Here is a 19,820-nt window from a genome sequence, read left to right on the forward strand (position 1 = left end):
ATTTATGTTTTTCTCTGTATTTATCTGGGATTTTGTTTCCATATTTTCTTCTTTGTTCCATGATGTCCAGTATTTATTGAGTCATCCAAGGTTTTTAGCTTTCTTCTTTCTTTTGTAGAGTTTAGTTCTGTACCTTTATAACAGAATCTTCGCTTTTGCTCCACATAATGTTCACATTCTCAGTTTATACTGAGAAATCTCTGTATGCTGAACATGAAAGAGTGAGCTTTTAAAATAAGGTAGAAAGATTTTAAAAAGCATAATAATGGCAGTTGACACACTCAACTAGTATTTAATACACACAATCATAACCCAGTCCTCAATATATTATCTAAGGTGTAAAGGAGTTGTATTTAGTATTTAATATACATTTATATTGATGTAAATAATGTATATGTATATATTATATTATTTTTTTAGTTAATAATATTGCCTTTTTTACTATCAATTGGCCTTTGTGACGTACATTTGCTTGTACCTGAAGAACATACACCCCCACCGCCTCCAAAGCCATATGCGTTTGGATACGCAGCTGGAAGGTTCCCGGGGCACATAGACAGAACCCACTCCGAAGTTTCCGATGGATCTGGGCTCGTTCAAGGTATGTAAAATAGCAATTTAGACGAAATAGCTTAGTATATAACATATATATATATATATATATATATATATATATATATATATATATATATATATATATATATATATATATATATATGTGTGTGTGTGTTCGGAAAGATTTCTGCGGTTAGTACAATTAAACCTAGAGCTAAGATTAATACTGTTATAAAAATTAATATTAAACTCACCAGTTTTCCGGGTTAAACCGCGTTGATTTTCGTTGCACCGAGCTTTCGACATCCTCTCTGATGTCTTCTTCAGGGCTTCCGAGGTCTCAGTCTCCCGAGCCGCCAGAAATCATTCATGGTTTTAAATTCTCAACGTGGTTCTTCCCGAAAACTTACGTAAGTACTTAGTAAACGTACTTACGTACGTTTACCTGACCACGTAAGTTTATCCGAACATTGACGACGTTTCGGCAAGGTCACACTTGCCGTTGTCTAATCGGTTAGTAATGCTTCTTGCTGGTGCAGTAAACAAAATTTTAAAAAAATTGACAAATTTATTTGGAATACCCACCAAGTTACCTTTAGTAATGACAGTAAGTAGGTATTATTTCGACTTTTTGATAAAATGACACCTTCTGCCCTCTACCAGCCTTTGAAAAACGAAAAAAAAAACAATATTGGAGTAATAGTCACAAAATTTTAAAAAACTGACAAATTGAATTGGAATACCCACCAAAAGTTACCTTTAGTAACGGTTGTTATAAGAGAGTATAATTACGACTTTTGAATAAAATTACATCCTCTGTCGTCTACAGGCTTTTAAAAAACGAAAAAAAAAACTTGTTGGCATTATTAACAGAAGCCCAGTTCTGACGGTCCTGGTTTGTTTAGTCTAGTCCCATCTGCGGGGCTGCTGCAACTTTCAGTAAGTCCGCACGTTGTGAAAGCTAGAAACTGATACAGAAATAGGTCATGAATTGCCTTTCACTTCGCATACCAATATCAATACAGAAATGTAGTGTACACAAAATGATTTCAAACTTCCTACCTTGGTCAAAGTCTGTGACCGCTATGGACTATCGGACAGACTGCAGCAGCTCTGGCAACGGCAGTGCTACACGACCTTGGAATTGTTACCAACGCTAACACGAAAAACGTAATAGACAGAAATAAACTGAGAAGTGCAAGAGACCAATCACCAAAACGTTTTATCCAAAACTACCGCGAAACTTTGAAGGTCATATATTTTGACGGAAGGAAAGATAAAACCTTCGTTATCGAAAATACTGAAAGCAATCCCCACAGAAGAAGCACACTCAAAGAGCATGTTTTATTAGTTCAAGAGCCAGCTTCTATATTTTTAGGTCACACAGTACCCATTTCTAGATCGGGTCTAAGCGTTTGTCAAAGTATTGTCAGCTTTTTAGAGAGTTATAGATATAATCTAGAGGAACTAATGGTAGTAGGCTGAGACAGAACTGTGGTAAATACGGGAAGCAAAAATGGTGTAATTTCTCAACTAAAGTTAATGTTAGGACGCCTTTTGCAATAATTTGTCTCTCAGCTTTACGCTAATGAATTGCATCTTTTCCAAAAGCTTGACGGTCAAACTCATCGTCCAAGAGCTTTTGCATGAACTATAGGAAATCAAACAGTTCAGTGCGAAAATATGTCAGTTGTAAACTATAACATTATTGACTGTGAGTTACAAGAAGTAGATTTAATTGACTTGAGTGCCGATCAGAAATATTTATTTCAAATTTATGTCGCAATTTCTACAGTAGAGTGTTCTGTTGATTTATTAAACCGAAGCCCTGGAAAGTTGAGTCATTCTCGATGGCTCACGTTGGCGAATCGCATTCTACATCTTTATGTTAGGACTAAAAATCCAACATCAGAATTAAAGAAACTGACCAAATTTATTGTCACGGTTTAAACTCCTTTATGGCTTCAGATTAAATGCAACTCATCATGCGCAAATGGTGCAAAGCATGTTTACAAACAATAAAACGTAGTCAATATCTAGAGCAAAATTTGAAAAGTGTTGTGGACCCTGTAATTCAAAGAATTGCCTATTTTGTACATCCGGAAAATCTTCTGCTATGTATGCTGCATGCGACTCGCCCGCATATAAGAGAGCTTGCACTTTTTCGCATTCTCAATGCAAAAACTAAGGCCAATAATGATTCATCTAATATCCGACCTTTTATTATTCCACAAATTAATTTTGACTATATTAATCTGATTGATCGGCAAAACAATAAAATAACTTGTCCTTCATTGCTTCAATGTTTGAAAGTAGAGAATGTGAAAAATAATATTTCTGGTTCTCCTGACAAAGTCATCGACATCGCTATGTTTCCCTGTCACACCCAATCTGTAGAAAGATTCGTGAAGTAACTTAAGCATCTTCATCGGTCGTTGGGTCACAAAAAAGAGATAGTGCAAAAATTGATTCGCGCAAAGATATGCCAAAATTGGAGTCAAAAAAAGACTACAAACAATATACATATAATCAAAATTAAGAGGCAGGGTAGGGAGTGGGTAGAGGAATAAAAATGACATATTTTGGCATTTTCCTTTTAAGGCATATGGGTAGATCCGATTTAAATACATAGTTGAATTTACCAAACGCTGCCCGGGCTAATCCGATCGACGTGGTAGCTCACATGTCTGGTTATCTCTGCCCAACCGAATTTCATGTCCTAGGTACTTATACGATGTAGTCTGCACAATATCGCTTCCATCAACAAGATTAGTCATTATTTGTGCCTTTTAAAATTTTGGATATTTAATACTCCTTTAAAATTAACTATTTCCAATATAAAGTAATATCAAACAAATAAAATTTACCAGTAATTATTATTACTAATTATTTTAATTAATGACACCCAAAATATCAATATATCTTTACTTCCAGCGCTCTTGTGTGAGTTTAGAAATACCTTTGCATATTTAATTAAACCGGTACAATACAAGAGTAGTAGAAGGAAATCAAATTTAAAAAAAATCTCTTCAATAAATTTAAAAATATAATAATAAAATACGGGAAGTGCTATTATACCAAATCGATATAATTTACATATTATAAGAAATGTTGGCCGAACTATGGCATATGTTGGCGCATACTTGATGTAATTGCTTTAATACAAATAAGTGCCAAAGAAATCGGAGGTCCGCAACAAGAAAATGAACATAGTAAACTGTCTGATAAAACTAAAATAATGCTAAAACAAAGAAGGGAAATGAAAGTAAGTAACAACATACAGAAAATACAATACACAGAACATTGTAAGACAATAAGGAAAAGTATTAAGGAAGACATAAGAAAATACAATGAAAGGCTGGTAGAAAATGCAATCGTAAACAGGAAAAACTATAAGAAAACAAGAAAAGCATTATTCATTGGGAAGAAGCAAATCGTTGATCTAATAAACGAAAACACCAGAATTACAGACAGAAATGAAATAATACAACTCATAACTAAATTTTGTAGCGACCTATACAAAGCCCCTGACACACTTGAAGAAGTAATAAGTAACCAAGAAGATGTACCAGAAGTCCTTCCGGAAGAAGTAGAATCGACAATTCCAAAAATGAAAAGCGGTAAAACAGCTGGAATAGATGGTATAACAGTGGAACTGTTTAAATACGCTGGCAATAAAACCTGGAAAATCCTAGCAGACATATTTACGAACTGCCTCCAATCAAGATGCATACCAGACCACTGGAATACAGCAAACATAATTCTCATTCATAAGAAAGGTTATTCAAAGGAGATATCAAAAACTACAGACCTATAAGTCTACTACCAAACTTATACAAGATATTCACAAAGATCATCAACAACAGATTCACAAACGCATTAGATCCTGCAGAGATGAGAATAAGCTGGCTTCAGAAGTGGATTCAGTACCATAGATCATATTCATACACTTCGAGAACTAATGAGTAGAGCTAAAGAATATGAAATACCGCTATCATTAACCTTCATAGATTTCGAGAAGGCTTTCGATTCTATTATATCTCAAGGCAATAATAGAAGCTTTGACCAACTAAGGCATTGACAAACCGTACATAGAGACTTTAGCAAATATATACAGACAAACAAAAACTAAGGTAAAAATGTATGAAAACACTCCAGACTTTCCCACTACCAGAGGCGTCCGACAAGGAGACGCAATATCATCAAAGCTCTTCACTGCAACTCTAGAAAATATATTCAGCAAAATGAACTGGTGGAACAAAGGAATATCCATTGATGGGCAATTCCTCAGTCATCTAAGATTTATAGGCGACATCGATCTGATTGCTAATAATCCTGCAGAACTCCAAGAACTTATAAACGACCTAAATGCAGCTATCAATGAAGTTGGCCTAAAAATGAACTTGACAAAAACAAAAACCATGTACAACGAGCTAGTGAATGTCCAAGATGTAATAATAAACAATAAATAACACTGCACTTGAGACAGTAGACGAGTATGTATACCTGGGACAATTAATATATAAATCTGGCTTCTTACTTCCAGAAATCAACAGAAGAATGAAACTAGCTTGGGCATCTTTTGGTAGAAATACAGTTATCTATATTCAAATCGAAGATGCCTATCTGCCTGAAATAAAAGCATTCGATCAGTGTATACTACCAATCATGACATACGGCTGCGAAACTTGGACACTAAAGAAAGAGATAATATCGAAACTCAAAGTCACTCAAGGGTCAATGGAGCGATGCATCCTAGGTATAACAAAGACAGATCGAAAAAGAATAGAATGAATAAAAGAATAGAATCAGACAGAAAACCAAGGTTGTTGATGCAATCTATAGAATTAAATCTTTAAAATGGCAGTGGGCGGGACATTTAGCGAGAAGAACTGACAATAGGTGGTCCACTAGAATTACAATTTGGTATCCAAGAGGCGTCAAGAGACCAAGACGACATCCAAATTTAAGATGGAACTATGACATAAGGAAACTAGCCGGTACAACATGGCACAGAAAAGAGAATTTTAGACAATCGTGGTCAGATATGAAGATATGAAGAATGAATATGTAAGGGAGGCTACACCATAACCGGTAGAATATGCTGAGAATGATGAAGATGATATATATATATATATATATATATATATATATATATATATATATATATATATATATATGTATATATATATCTATATATATATATATATATATATATATATATATATATATATATCTATATATATATATATATAGATATATATATATATATATACATATATATATATATATATATATATATGTATATATATATATATATATATCTATATATATATATATATATATATATATATATATATATATATATATATATATATATATATAATTATATAAATTTTGATCTGAAACGATCGGTGATTTTCTTCTTTTCTTCTTCACTGTCATTATTTCACTAGATTTCACTATAAAATATGTCATATGTCCTTCATTTTGCTATCTACTAGCTATCCAAAACGTTTACCCAAGGTGTCAATGTTGTCTAATAGCGTTGATTGAATATCCGATTTCAGATATTCAATCAACGCTAATATGTACTGAAGATCCTCTAATGTCGGTTTTATTTATGTATCGCCTGCATATCGTATATTGTCTATTGAAGTACCCTCTACTTTCTCTTTCCAGAGCCATTTCTTGCTTACTTTCATTGAAAACTATATGTTTTTTCATGAAATTGCACGCTTGTCGATGATGTTCTGTATATGTTTTAAATTAAATAAGTGTATCTGTAAACATTGCCGCATTGGGTTAGAGCCATGATTAGTCTATTAGGAATATTACAGAGCTCCCAATTATGTTTACTATGCTACAGTTTCTTTTCACTATTCCTTTTTTGTTTTTGATTTTTTTCTGACCATATTTATTTATTTTACAAGTTTCTCAGCTGCTGGAAAGATCTGGTTTAGACTGTAATTTTAACAGACTGTATGCAGTTCATACAAAGTCTACTGAACCGTCAAAACATGATTTTAATAACATTCAGCTTTGAATTGAAGGAAAAACTCTTTAAAATCTTTCTCTTTAATCTTCAAACAAATTCATACTTATCCTCAATGTCTGCTATCAAGGTTGTGTTACAAAGACGAATACAATATCCACAATGATGCTGTACTAATTGTTACGATCTATTTGTCTAATAAATGTTCGAATATCTGCTGGATGAATCAGGTCTTTCCTTTCAGCTATAACGTCAGAAGAGTTATCAGCTGTAATAACTCTCTGCGCGACAGTTCGTGAGGTTTTTCCACCAAGAAATGCTCTTCCTCCCAATGTCCTCAAGGCATAAAGACTAGGCATCAGCTCTCACTTATTTTCTTTGATTGTGGGTGCCTTTTTATAAATCTCCGTATAAGATAATCAAGTGATGTCGTAATGAGCAAAGTGGCCAACTTCTCATGCACCATATCTATTAATCCTTTTCCCTAAAATACTGTTTTTAGGAAATGACATACTTTTCTGATGGTATGGATCCTGATGATACCCGATGTCTTCCCTTTCTTATAATGTTGGGTTATCTAATACGTTTAGCAGTTCCTCGTTCAGGATGTCAAAATACCTTTTTCTTAATTTAACTTAAAATACGTTCAATGTAGGTGTCTTTAATTACACAGTTTATGTTAAAGAACTGCTGAGTCACTATTACTGATAAGCTGAGACTGACCTGTTGGCTATGAGCGGGGTCATAGGTGGCGGGTAGTGGACGGCTTTGAGATGTATAGGTTGCGAATATATCGAATAAGCAATCCTCGACCAAACAATGGCGAAAAAGGAGAGTTTAGTGGATAGTGGTAGTATCCTAAAAAATGATACAACAATCTAGAGGAAGTATCTTGAGTATTGCGATGGCGAATATTGCCGCCATTAAATAAGCAAAGGAATACCTAGCTGAATTAAGGAAAAGAATATTTCCAAACCAGTATGAACATAGAGGTAACGGGATTTTTTATTACTGTAGAAATTTGGTGATCAAAAAATATCGTGAGCATTATTTCGCAGAAAAATAAGTGACTGTATGATAGTGTTACACTTCGGAATTGGGGAGCACAGGAATGGCAGCACAAATCTCATGGTGTTATGAGCCAGTTGTAGTGCAGCTGACTGATGATTTGCTGACAGCATGATGTAGATATGTTTGTTTATGTATTTTGTGCTTGTGCATATGTGTCTGCGTTTGTGTATGTGTAAATATGTGCGCGTCATGTTTAATCAACAAATCTACAGCGAATGACATAGCTGTACCCCCGATGTCATGTTCTCAGCTGATTCATGGGTGTTTATTTGGTTATACATATCATATTCACACCAGTCCTATATATCCATAGCCATTGGTATGCATCGTAATAACGTTGTCGCCAATGCTTTCCTGTAAATGATAATAGAGAGCTCCTCAGATTTTCAAGATGTATTTATATATAGACGAGGTATCAATGTTCAAAATTTTGGGTCTGTCAAAGAAAATTTTTTTCAAAAAGATAAATAACTCTATTACATTATACAAAATATGTCCATAATCGTACACAGAATCTAAAAATACAATACTATACAAACTGCTCCATTAAAAAGTTGATGACGACATCAGATTTTACGGGAAATAACAGTGACTGATAAATGTTTTTCTAAACGCAAAGGCCTAGGAACACGTGAAGCTCTTTTTTCACTTAATATACTGATACAAAGATGCTTGGACGTCAATCAAGATATATACGTATGTTTTATTGACTATAATAAAGCATTCGACAAAGTACGACATAAACAATTAATGAATGTCCTGAAATCAAAGAAGGTTGACTACAACGACCTCAGGATCATATCAAATTTATAACGTGTTAACGAACAGCTGTTAGAAGAAATGGAAATAAGATGTGGAGTGAGACAGGGATGCGTATTGTCGCCAATTCTTTTTAATGCCTACTCCGAAGAGATCCTGAAAAACGCTTTTGAGGGTGAAACAGCTGGAATAAAGGTAAATGGAGTTCCCATTAACAACATTAGATATGCGGACGACACTGTCATCTTAGCCGAAAATATTGAAGATCTTCAGAGACTGGTGACCAGAATAGCGGAGTATGGAAAAGAGTATTGTCTAACAATGAATGTCAAGAAGACAAAATTTATGAGAGTATCGAAAACTCAAAGAAATAACGAGAATCTTCTAATAAACGGAACCAATGTCGAACAAGTAGACAAATATGCATATCTGGGAACAATGAATAACTCCACAAATGATTACATTCTGGAGATCGAAATCAGAATAGAAAAGGCTAGAGCAAATTTCAACAAAATGAGAAGAGTGCTACGTACAAGGGATTTAAAATTGGAACTAAGAGTTAGGTTAGCGAGGTGCTATGTTTTTTCGACTTTATTTTATGGAATGGAATCTTGGACCTTGAATGCGATATCAATGAAAAAACTGGAATCATTCGAGCTGTGGGTGTGTAGAAGAATTCTGAAAATATCGTGTACAGAACACGTCACAAACAAAGAGGTTCTGAGAAGGATGAATAAAGAAATAGAAATTTTAAATACACCTTGCTCCAACTGATTATGCAGGGAAAAATCCAAAGAAAGAGAAGCATAGGGATTCGTAGAATGTCATGGCTGTGCAACCTGAGAGAGTGGTACGGATGTACATCAAATGAACTTTTCAGAGCAGCCGTCTCAAAAGTACGAGTAGCTATGATGATTGCCGACATCCGCCGCGGAGATGGCACTTGAAGAAGAAGATAAATGTTTTACGTGCAGATCAACCCCCGTTATGAGAAAGTACAAATTTTTTGATTTCAAATCCGATTATTTTCAGTGATAAGTATAGTTTCTGTGATAAGCAGTGCGATATATGTATGTGAGTCACCCTATATTTCATATAAATTTATCCTTTATTTATTATATATAATAATGGATTTCCATAAAGTTATTATGTAACTCAGTTTGAAAGCTTTATTTATAAATTGAATCGCTTATTGTATAAAGGAAATAAGTCCACATAAGTACGAATTTAAAGTGAGGTATACATTTTGTTAAACCAAAGACGACGGTTCAATGAGTTTATAAGGGAAATTTGTATCTCTCTACCATACGCGAAATATCGCACGATAAAATTATTGTTGAGACTATAAAGGAAACTGGTTACCTTCTTCTTCTTCTTCGGCTTTTCCCATTATGAGTTCGCCGTTTTCGTCCTCCACAGCACTCTATTCTCCCAGTCACCTTCTCTGAGGTCTCTATCTATCATAGCATTTCCGACGTATGTTTTCCATCTTGTAGCAGGTCTTCCTCTCCGTCTTCTTCCTGGCGGGTCCCAGTTTAATATTCTTTTCGGCCACCTATGCTCTGGCATTCTTTGTACATGACCGTACCACTGCAGGGCTCTGTTTTCCAACTTTTTTGTAATTGAGCATTTTACTTCCATTCTGTTCCATATTTCCTCCGTTCTTATTTTATCCGCTCTTGTGATTTGTAGACATCTTCTCATAAAGTCCAGTTCAACTGTTCTTATTTTATTGAAAAGATCCTCTTTTTGTTTTCTTTGGTTAGAGTGTTGTTCCATATCACTCCATGAAATGCTCTTGTGGCTTGTTTTCCCCGTGCTATTTTCATTTCTATATCTTTGATACAAGTACCATCTCGACTAATCATTGACCCTAAATACTTAAAAGCCTTACAACTCTTAATAGTCTCTTCTTCTAAACTTAAGTTCAAATCTGCAACCTCGGGTCCAATACATAAGTATTCGGTCTTGCACATATTTATCTTGAGTCCCCAAAGTTCATATTCTTCCTTTAATTTCCTTGTCATATATTCCATATCCTCCCTGTCTTGTGTAAAAATGACTTGATCATCTGCGAAAAGTAGTGAATGTAATATATTCTCTTGTACCGGTATGCCCATTGTTCCGAATTTTCTATACAATCTTTTCAAAGCCTGATCTATATAATATATATGTTAAAAAGTGTAGGTGAGAGACCACATCCCTGTTTGAGGCCTTTTGTTGCGGTGATTGTTTTTGTTATTTCACTACCTAACTCTATTTGCACTTGTGTTTCTTTATACAGTCTTTGTGTTATATTCACCCATTTCTCTCTAACGCGCATTCTTCTCATTGCTTCCCATAGTTGTTTCCTGGGCACGCTATCGTATGCTTTCTCTAAGTCGATAAAGGTCATATGTGTTTCAATGTTTTTTTCTTTGTTCTTTTCAATCACCTGTCTCATAATGAATATATTATCTAAATATTTAATAATTAGCCGGAATCCGGCTTGTTCTTCGCTATAATGGTCCATGTGTTGTTCTAGTTTTTCTTTTATAACTGATGAATTCTTGCTATTGAAGGCATTACACTGATCCCTCTGTAGTTATTTGGTGACCTTTTGTCACCTATTTTGAAAATGGAGGACATGTATGATAAATTCCACTCATCGGGAATATTCTCTCCTGCTTCGATTTTATTGAACAACATTCGTATAAAGGATACTATCCTTGCGCCTCCATATTTCAGCAGTTCCATTTTTATGTTCCCTGGTCCTGGTGCTTTATTGTTTTTGGATTTCTTTAGTGCTTTATTATATCTTCCTCTGTGATTTCTGCTTCCTCAGTTATTATTGTCACAGGGTCGTATGAGATATACTCCGGCCTATTCTCCTGCAATAATTTTGTGTAATGCTTTGTCCACTCTTTCGATGTAATTATCTACCAAGCTTTCGTTGATCTGTTGTACCCTATCGTGTTGTCTATGTCTCTGCACATTCTCTCCCAGTATTCGTTTTTCTCGAGCTTTATTCTTTGTTTAACTTGTTGTCTGAGGGTAACATATTCTCCCCGTGTTCCTGGGGTTCTGTCGTTTAGCCATTTATGAAATGCACTTTTTTTTCTTTTAATCATCTCTTCTAAGTCGTCGGTGTATTTCTCCAAATATGTATTCTTATGTTGTTCAATACCCAGCACTTCGTTTGCCGCTTTGTTTATTTTTTCCTTTAGGTGTTGATACATTTCTGTTGGGGTCTATTCTTCGTTCATCTGTAACATAGTCTGTAGCCTATTCTGATATAGTGTTCGAGTACTAAATGGTTACCATTATATAATAATTCTCTTGGCGCCACCATCGTTTCTGTCATTTTGTCTACAGAGTCGTTTATTTTATTATTTCGGTTAGCTCTAACACGTGTGTCGTGTGTGTATTAGTATTGATTCCTCTTTAATCGTAAAAAAGATTTACGAAATGTTTTGCTCTGAAAATAAAGATTTGATAAACTTTTCAATGAAAATTTTGGATATAGGTTTGGTAGACCGCAGGTGGACGTATGACCGACATGCGAGGAACTATTAGTTAAATTAAAATCATCGGTACTAAATGATACCGCAAAACGAGTAGCAGCTGCAGAATTACATATGCATAAGAGGAGGGAAGATAAGTTTTACAAAAAAATTATATATGCAAAACAGATATGTAATAAAAACGATAATGCAGCAACCATCGTTTTTGATTTTATGCAAAATTTGGCATTACCATTTATGCCAGTGAATGATATGTTTTACCTACGAAAAATATGACAATATGTTTTTGGGATACATGACATAAAAACGAATGCTGGGCACTGCCTAACGCGGAGCGAATGAGGTAGCTAGCTTCCTGCAGGATTATACAGGGTGGTCCTTAAGTAATTGTACAAAAAGAAACAGTAGATTCTACACTTTAAAATATTACGATTTAAGCTAAATTGCTTTAATAAAATGTTGATATTAAGAAAGATACAAGGTGTTAAAGTGCAAATTAAAAATTTAATTTTTGGCTATAACTTTCATGTTTGTAAACATTTATGCATAAAAATTTACAACTGGGTACTTTTAAATATAAGAAATTATAATTTGATGCACACTTTGATGTAGCGGTTAGAGGGCGCCACATATGCCACATATGTGGCATAAATTTGCACTTAACTTTTTTGCTCTTTGAGTTACCTGTATTAGTGATAAAAAATATTAAAGATACGTTATTTCATCAAAAAAAGGTATACCTGGTAATAACTTTTAAACTCAATAGTTTTCGAGATAATCGCATTTTACAAATAAGCTGCATATATCTGATTTAAGGCAATTACCCCAGGCAACGAAGGAAAAATAGACAAAAACATTAATAAATCTAAATTTTGGTATAAAATACCATTAACTAAAGTTAAAAGTTAACGAAATATTAAATAAAATAAGTATATCAGCAGGATAATTAATAATAGGATTTGGCAAAAAACAGAATAATAGGATTTTACATCAAACATTTTATAGTTTATGTTAAATTAAAGTCATAATCAAAACATTTTGTTTACAAACCAAATTAAGAAATAGTTAAACTAAATTACTAAACTTTTTGTTAAAGTAAGTGTTCCATATGTCTACCATTTTCATTAATTCATTTGTCAATATATTCCATAAAAATCATCTCATATTAAATAGCATCATTGGTTCTAAAGAAACTGTTGCAGTATTTATTTCTTTCCATATTTGGTTGCGAATATTTATGAGATTCTTATAGACACGTTGTTTTAATACGCCCCATACACCAAAATCAAGCAGATTAAACTCTGGGCTACGTGGTGGCTATACTGTATAATGGACGAATCTATATTCAAATCTTATAGTATATTATGTCGCAAAGGTTAAATAATGTATTAAACTGTGATATATCTCATTTATTGGTTACTTATATACACGCATATAAGCTTACGAGTAACTATAATTACATATCGAATAAATGGACTATTATGATTAACTAACAAACTAATATTATGCTGAACTAAATTGCCTCTGTGTTTACTATATTTATAACAATATCGGTTATTTGGCCAACGATGATGTTTTTGTAAAACTGCTGAGTCTTTAAGGTTAGATTTGTAGCAAAAGTATTATGAAACAAGACACGTGTGATTTCATACCTGTGCTTTAGTTTCCATTTGTCCTAATAAAAATGGGTAAACAACAATTTACGTAATGAATAATAAGTATTATTTTGGGTTTTTTATAAATTAAATAATTATATCAATATCTCACCACATTGCCAAGGAATATGACTGCCACGTCCAATCCAACGTTCAGAAAAGGTATATTTAACTATGTTCTCAACGCCTTCTCTCTAGAATGTGGTGGTGTACCATCTTACATAAACCATATATTTTGGTTTTTCAGCATTTTACAATAGAGAAAAAGTAATACAACGCCAGTAGGTATAGAAATTTAAGAAGCGATAGAAAATGGAAATTGTATACATGATGACGGCCAACGTCTGAATACGGACACGGCACCTAAAGAAGAAGATGAAGAATATTTTCTCCAATAAGACATTTAGCAGCCATAACAAAAATTTTGTAATGTTACATTATCATCTTTGAGTTATTTTAATAAGAATAAACTATGAATTATGCTTATCTACAGGTATTGAGTGCTTTACCGCACAAATATCACAACTAAGAATTATGAGGCAGCTGACTTATAAAATGCGATTATCTCGAAAACGGTTAAATTTTGAGGTTACTAACAAGTATACCTTTTCTTTGTAAAAATAATGTATGTTTAATATTTTTTAACACAAATAGAGGTAACTTCAAGAGCAAAAAAGTTAGGCGCAAATCTATGCCACATCTGTAGCATATGTGGCGCCATCTATCAGTTACGTTAATTTATGTATAAAATTATAATTTATCCTACTTAAGAGCGTCCAATTATAAATTTTTGTCCAAAAATATTTACAAACCTAAAAGTTATAGCGAAAAATCGAATTTTAAATTTCCACTTTAACACCCTGTATCTTTCTTAATATCAACATTTTATTAAAGCAAGCTGGCTTAAATCGTAATATTTTAAAGTGCAGAATCTATGGTTTCTATTTGTACAATTACTTTAGGACCACCCTGTATAAAACAAATCCCAGAAACTATCACTGAATTACACGTATTTAGTGATGTTCGTGGGGGCCAATATAGAAATTATAGCCTTGTTCGATTTTTCTTAAATCTTAATTAAAGATTTAAAATAATTCATCAATATTTCCCGGTTCGTGGGCATTCATTTCTACCGTGTGGCAGAGATTTTGGACTTATAAAAAGGGTTCTCAGGCGCCATCACCGGGTTTATGTTCCAGTTTAGTACGTGACAACAATAGCAAACGCAAAATCATCGAGACCACATTTTGCTGTTAAAGTGGTAAACACGCATGACATTCTAAACTTTAAAATGTGGTATCCAGCCTATTAAAAAAATACAAAGGAACTCGTCATGGGTACCAATAAAATTAAAGAAAATTTAGCCATATCAAAATATAAACACTTAACTTATGTAAGGGAGACCCCCTGAGTTATAACAGCATTAGAGTTCATAGATGGATTTTTTTATCCAAATTTACTTAAGTCAAAAAAATGTTGCAGCTAATTCGTGTCCAAATAAGAAGGCTTACGAAGGAAAAGTGCCAATCAAGGCCAAAAAACTGGGTGATCTTATAAAAGTCTTGACTTACATTCCCGAAGAAGATAAAGAATTTTTTAGCAATTTAAGGACTGGCGTACGACCAATAAAGAATATGATAGTGATTAGTTTTTTTAAGTTATAAGAATTAAGATGTACTTTAGGTCTTGTTTGTAAAAATAAACGTATTTTTATAAATAAATTAATAATTATTACCTGTAGAGCAGCACATTATTTCGTCTTTTATTCATTGATTTTATAAAGGAAACAAGTTCCAGTCCTTTTGGCCTTAATACTTTTCAAAACCAAATTTGCAGTATCACATGTCACTCTACTAGTTTCGTTCTATATTTCATGTGAAGAACAAAGTTTGATATGTTTCTAAACTAGATAGTTTTTCTCAAAGTTTGTGGACTCATACCCTTTATACAATAAGCGATTCAATTTATCGAATGGCATTTTCTGTGAATGTAATTATAATTATGTATTTAATTTTAATATTATGCTGAGTTAATTTTACCTAGGTATTTATTTCTATATATCCTTGTTTTTAAAGAATACATACGTTCGATATTTGCACATCGTTATGTCATTTTTGTTTACCATATTTTCTCCGTATTGATCCAAAACTTTATCGTCTTCTTTATGAAATATTCATAATATCCAATAAATTCATCCAAGTTGCATGAAACTAGAAAAGCAATGTGACTTATTTCAACAAATATGATATTTAAACTTCAGTACGGATCCCTACTAACACTTTTTGTTAGAAAGTAGCACTACAAAGTTTCTGAAAAGTTTACTTCTCCAAATTAATTTTAAAGTATCAAACGTACTGTCAAGATTTCAAGTCATTTCAACATTAATGCTCTTAAAGAAGAGCATTACCCTCGTAAATATTCCTTCTGTTCCACAGCATGTTATACAACAAGTAATAAAAGTCGCATAAAAGTCAGTACTCATTACATGCCCCAGTAATAAAGTTTATTAGTACAAGGGTCAGAGTAAAGTCTAATTTTTAACTCATACAGAAGTTTTTTTTTTTGTAAAAATAAACTCTATACAATAAAACTCGAATATATGATTTCGAACGGTAGTGATTTTAACTATTTTCAATTTAGGAAAACGAAATATAATCAAAACCATTCTACAAGGCCAATTTGGAATTAGGCGGTGATCGGTGTTCCTCGAATAGTTGTTGCTTTAAAATTTAATTCAACATCTCTTGAAAAGTAAATTATTTAATTTCCTATATTTTATATTCAGTAAGAATGTTGAATTGTTTTATATTAAAATCAAATGAAATGAATATAATATTTATATATAATTTATTACAGACAATAAAATTTATTTTATTAATGACATTTTAAATATAGTAATCATTCGGTTTACTATACTATACTAAATATTAATTAAGAATACTAAATTAACTTAATTACGATATTTTTGTTATCACATTGGTGTAAAGTGAATAATAATAATACCTATTATATACTGTAAAGAAGAAAAAAAAAGCAATTTGAGTAAAAGCAGTTAGAAAGCATCGCATGGCTAAGAAATCAAAACAAAACTCGAAAGTTCTACGAAAATCTAAACAAAATGAGCAAAGAAAGCCAAGAATAGGTTGGTGTAAAGATAGAAAAGGAAATATCTTAAGTGATACGGCCTCAATATTGAACAGATGGGTGAATTTTTCGACGCAAAAATTAATGGCCATCATATCAAAGAAGCATATTATAACATCGTAGAAGATCTAAATGATTAGAATCTATTCAACCCAGACGAAAGATTACCTACCACTGAAGGGATTGCCCAAGCTATTTAAAAGCTTAAAAATAATAAATCACCAGAAACTGATCAAACTTGCAGTGAGCTCTACAAGAATGGTGGCGACGCCCTGCTACAAACACTGCATAAACTTTAACTTCTTGTCTGGCAAAATAAGACCATGCCTTGTAAATGGTCATAAGACGTGACATGTCCGTTACATAAAAAAGCAATTAGCTCCAGTGTGACAACTACAGAGGTATAACCCTGTTAACTAGCAAAGTAGCAAACATTATCTACGAAAGGCTATAAGTTTACACAGTGGGTATAGTTTAAAAATACCAGGCCGGACTTACTTCACGAAAATCAACAATTGACCAGGTTCATTTAATAAGACAGATCTTCGAGACCACACTAGAATTTAACATTGAAATCCATTACCTATTCGTCGACTTCAAGCCAGCATAGGACAGTGCCAAGAGAACAGTACTATACCAATCAATGCGTGAGTTTGGTATACCAGAAAAAACTTATACGATTAACAAGAATAACAATGTTTAACTTAAAAGCAAGTGTTAGGGATACACGAATTAGAGAGGGCCGTACTATTTACAATAGATCGATACAAATCTTAGAATACGCTGATGACGTTGACATAATGGGGCATGGCAAGCGAGATGTTGAGCAATGAGTTCCTAAAATTAGAAACGGCGGCAAAACAGGTCGGTCTAGTCATCAACGAAGACAAAACCAAGTACATGTTGGTTACTAAGGATCCTATAGCAAATGAGTAATGGGGAACAGTATTTGGAAGCCATGTCGTTGAACGTGTTAACGGCTTCACATACTTTGGCTCGCTAGTGACTATTACCAAAAAAACAAGCGGATATTAAAAGACGAATACTTGACGTTGCAACTGTTGCAATTTTTTAAATATGGAGAACAGTTACAACAGTTGTTTTAATACAGATTTCAGTCTCTTATAGTTTCTACTAGCTATTGATGCACAATAATTAGGAGAAATTTATCAGTTTAGAATTTTCCACTTTGTTTTCTTCGGTGTATTCAATGATTCACCACCTGGTATAAAATGCCCTTGTGATCCCCGAATCTATCTACACGTGGCAAGTCGGTATATCGAGTTGACATACTGTGTCGCCTTGTTTTTGTAAATAATTTAAACAATGCATATATCATACGTTTCAGGCCTCTAATACATTTTTTCTGTGATACATATATTATTTATAAAACAATATTTCATTAGATGTCACGCTGTCTGCGGCCCATAATTTTTCACGTTTTCAGATAAGTATCAAGCACAATAAAAAACCTTCCCGGTTGTGTAATGTTTAAGGGTTGTCGAGGGGAAAAAGAGAAGGGTGTGGTTCTTAACGTATTGCCAAATTTAGTTTGCGTGCGGAATGTAAACATAAAAGTACTTTTAAATTTTTTAAGTTAATGAGATGATAAAGTTGGAAATTTTAACATACTACACTGAAAGACATCACATAGTCAACACGTTTAAGTTAAACAGTAGTATAAAAACTTCTTTTTATAAAAGGTGTATTTCTGTAAAAATATCCAAAAGGATTATTTAAAATTCATCAAAATGTTTTCGGATATATTGAACCACCATATAAAATCTGAAAGTAAATTATTCCACTTAATTTAATACAAAAGGGTAAAATTTTGACTTGTTTAGACAAATTTGTGGTAATTACTTCTTCTTCTTCTTCTTCTTATTCTTCTGTCGTCCATGTTTGGACATAGGTCCCTCCCTCCTGAGCAACATATTTCCAATTTGTTCCGGCTATTCTATTAATATCATCAACCCATCTCATCTGTGGTCTTCCTCTTGGTCGTTTACTTTCGTAAGGTCTCCAATGTTGTATTGTAGTATTCCAACGTTGGTTTTTTTGTCTATAGAAAATGTCACACTGAGAGTGCAGTACGGGCAATGCTTTTCTTATGGAGAATAAACGCGCAGGGTTGTCGGTTTTCTCCAGCTGTTGATTGCTCATTGTCTCACAGGACCGGCTTGGATAAAATGCATCTGCCGGCAGTACGAGTAAAATATTTTATATCATGTATACGTATACAGTAGAATAAAAAGGCATTGATGAGTTATTGACAACGAAAACTATGAATTTTGCATATAAAACGTCAACATGAGATATACAATTGAATCATATTCATAAGAGTAACATTTGAACACCTCTTTACAAGAACAACATACAATAACTGTAGTTTTAATGTTTTACATAAAATAGAAAAAACCTACATAATTTCTAGAAAAGAATTTGGAAACTTGGAAATGATATTATTTATAGATATTATATATAATATTCAAATTTCCAATTCTTTCATAGAAATTAGATTTTTTCTATTGTATTGTTACGAACATACTTTTGGCATGGCCCAGGTAACGGTTGCATTGCATCTCTAATACTCTCGAAAGTTCGCGGCGTATCGAGTGCGAGAGAGAATAACCGGTCACGTAGGCGAATTAGAGGTGGGACAACGCCAGAATATTCTCGAAACCAGTAACTGTAGTATATATAGGTAACAATGTTAGAAGTAGAGTTAGTTGATAAGAGAGTACCGAACTGTAAACTTATAAATAAATATATGTATATAAATTCGAACCGCTCGTTTTATTTAATCACGCTACAGTGGTGTCAGGTGTGGGGTCAGTTGCATGACGGTGCATCAGGTGGACACTTTGGTATCACGAAGACTCTGCAAAAGGTTCGAGAACGGTTCTATTGGGTGAACTGTAAAGATGATGTAAGAAGATGGTGCCGGAAATGTGAACTGTGTGCAACCAGTAATGGTCCAGCTGGTAAAAAGAGGGCACCCATGAGACAGTACAATGTTGGTAGTCCTATGGAAAGAGTAGCAATCGACATTGCAGGTCCACTTCCAGAGACAAATGATGGAAATAAATATATCCTGGTAGCCATGGATTATTTTACGAAATGGACTGAGGCCTATGC

The 19,820-nt window shown here is 33.4% G+C and overlaps 1 protein-coding gene across 1 annotated transcript in view; it reads left to right on the forward strand.

Annotated features, from left to right (window-relative positions):
- LOC140437028 (uncharacterized) overlaps positions 1-19,820 on the forward strand; it is a 67,738-nt gene that overhangs the window by 17,013 nt on the left and 30,905 nt on the right. The window contains exon 2 of the mRNA XM_072526258.1: positions 421-601. Within this exon, the coding sequence (XP_072382359.1) occupies positions 421-601 (181 nt within the window). The remainder of the gene's footprint in view (positions 1-420; positions 602-19,820) is intronic.

The sequence above is a fragment of the Diabrotica undecimpunctata genome, chromosome 3, assembly GCF_040954645.1.
Source record: "Diabrotica undecimpunctata isolate CICGRU chromosome 3, icDiaUnde3, whole genome shotgun sequence".
NCBI classification, from domain to species: domain Eukaryota; kingdom Metazoa; phylum Arthropoda; class Insecta; order Coleoptera; family Chrysomelidae; genus Diabrotica; species Diabrotica undecimpunctata.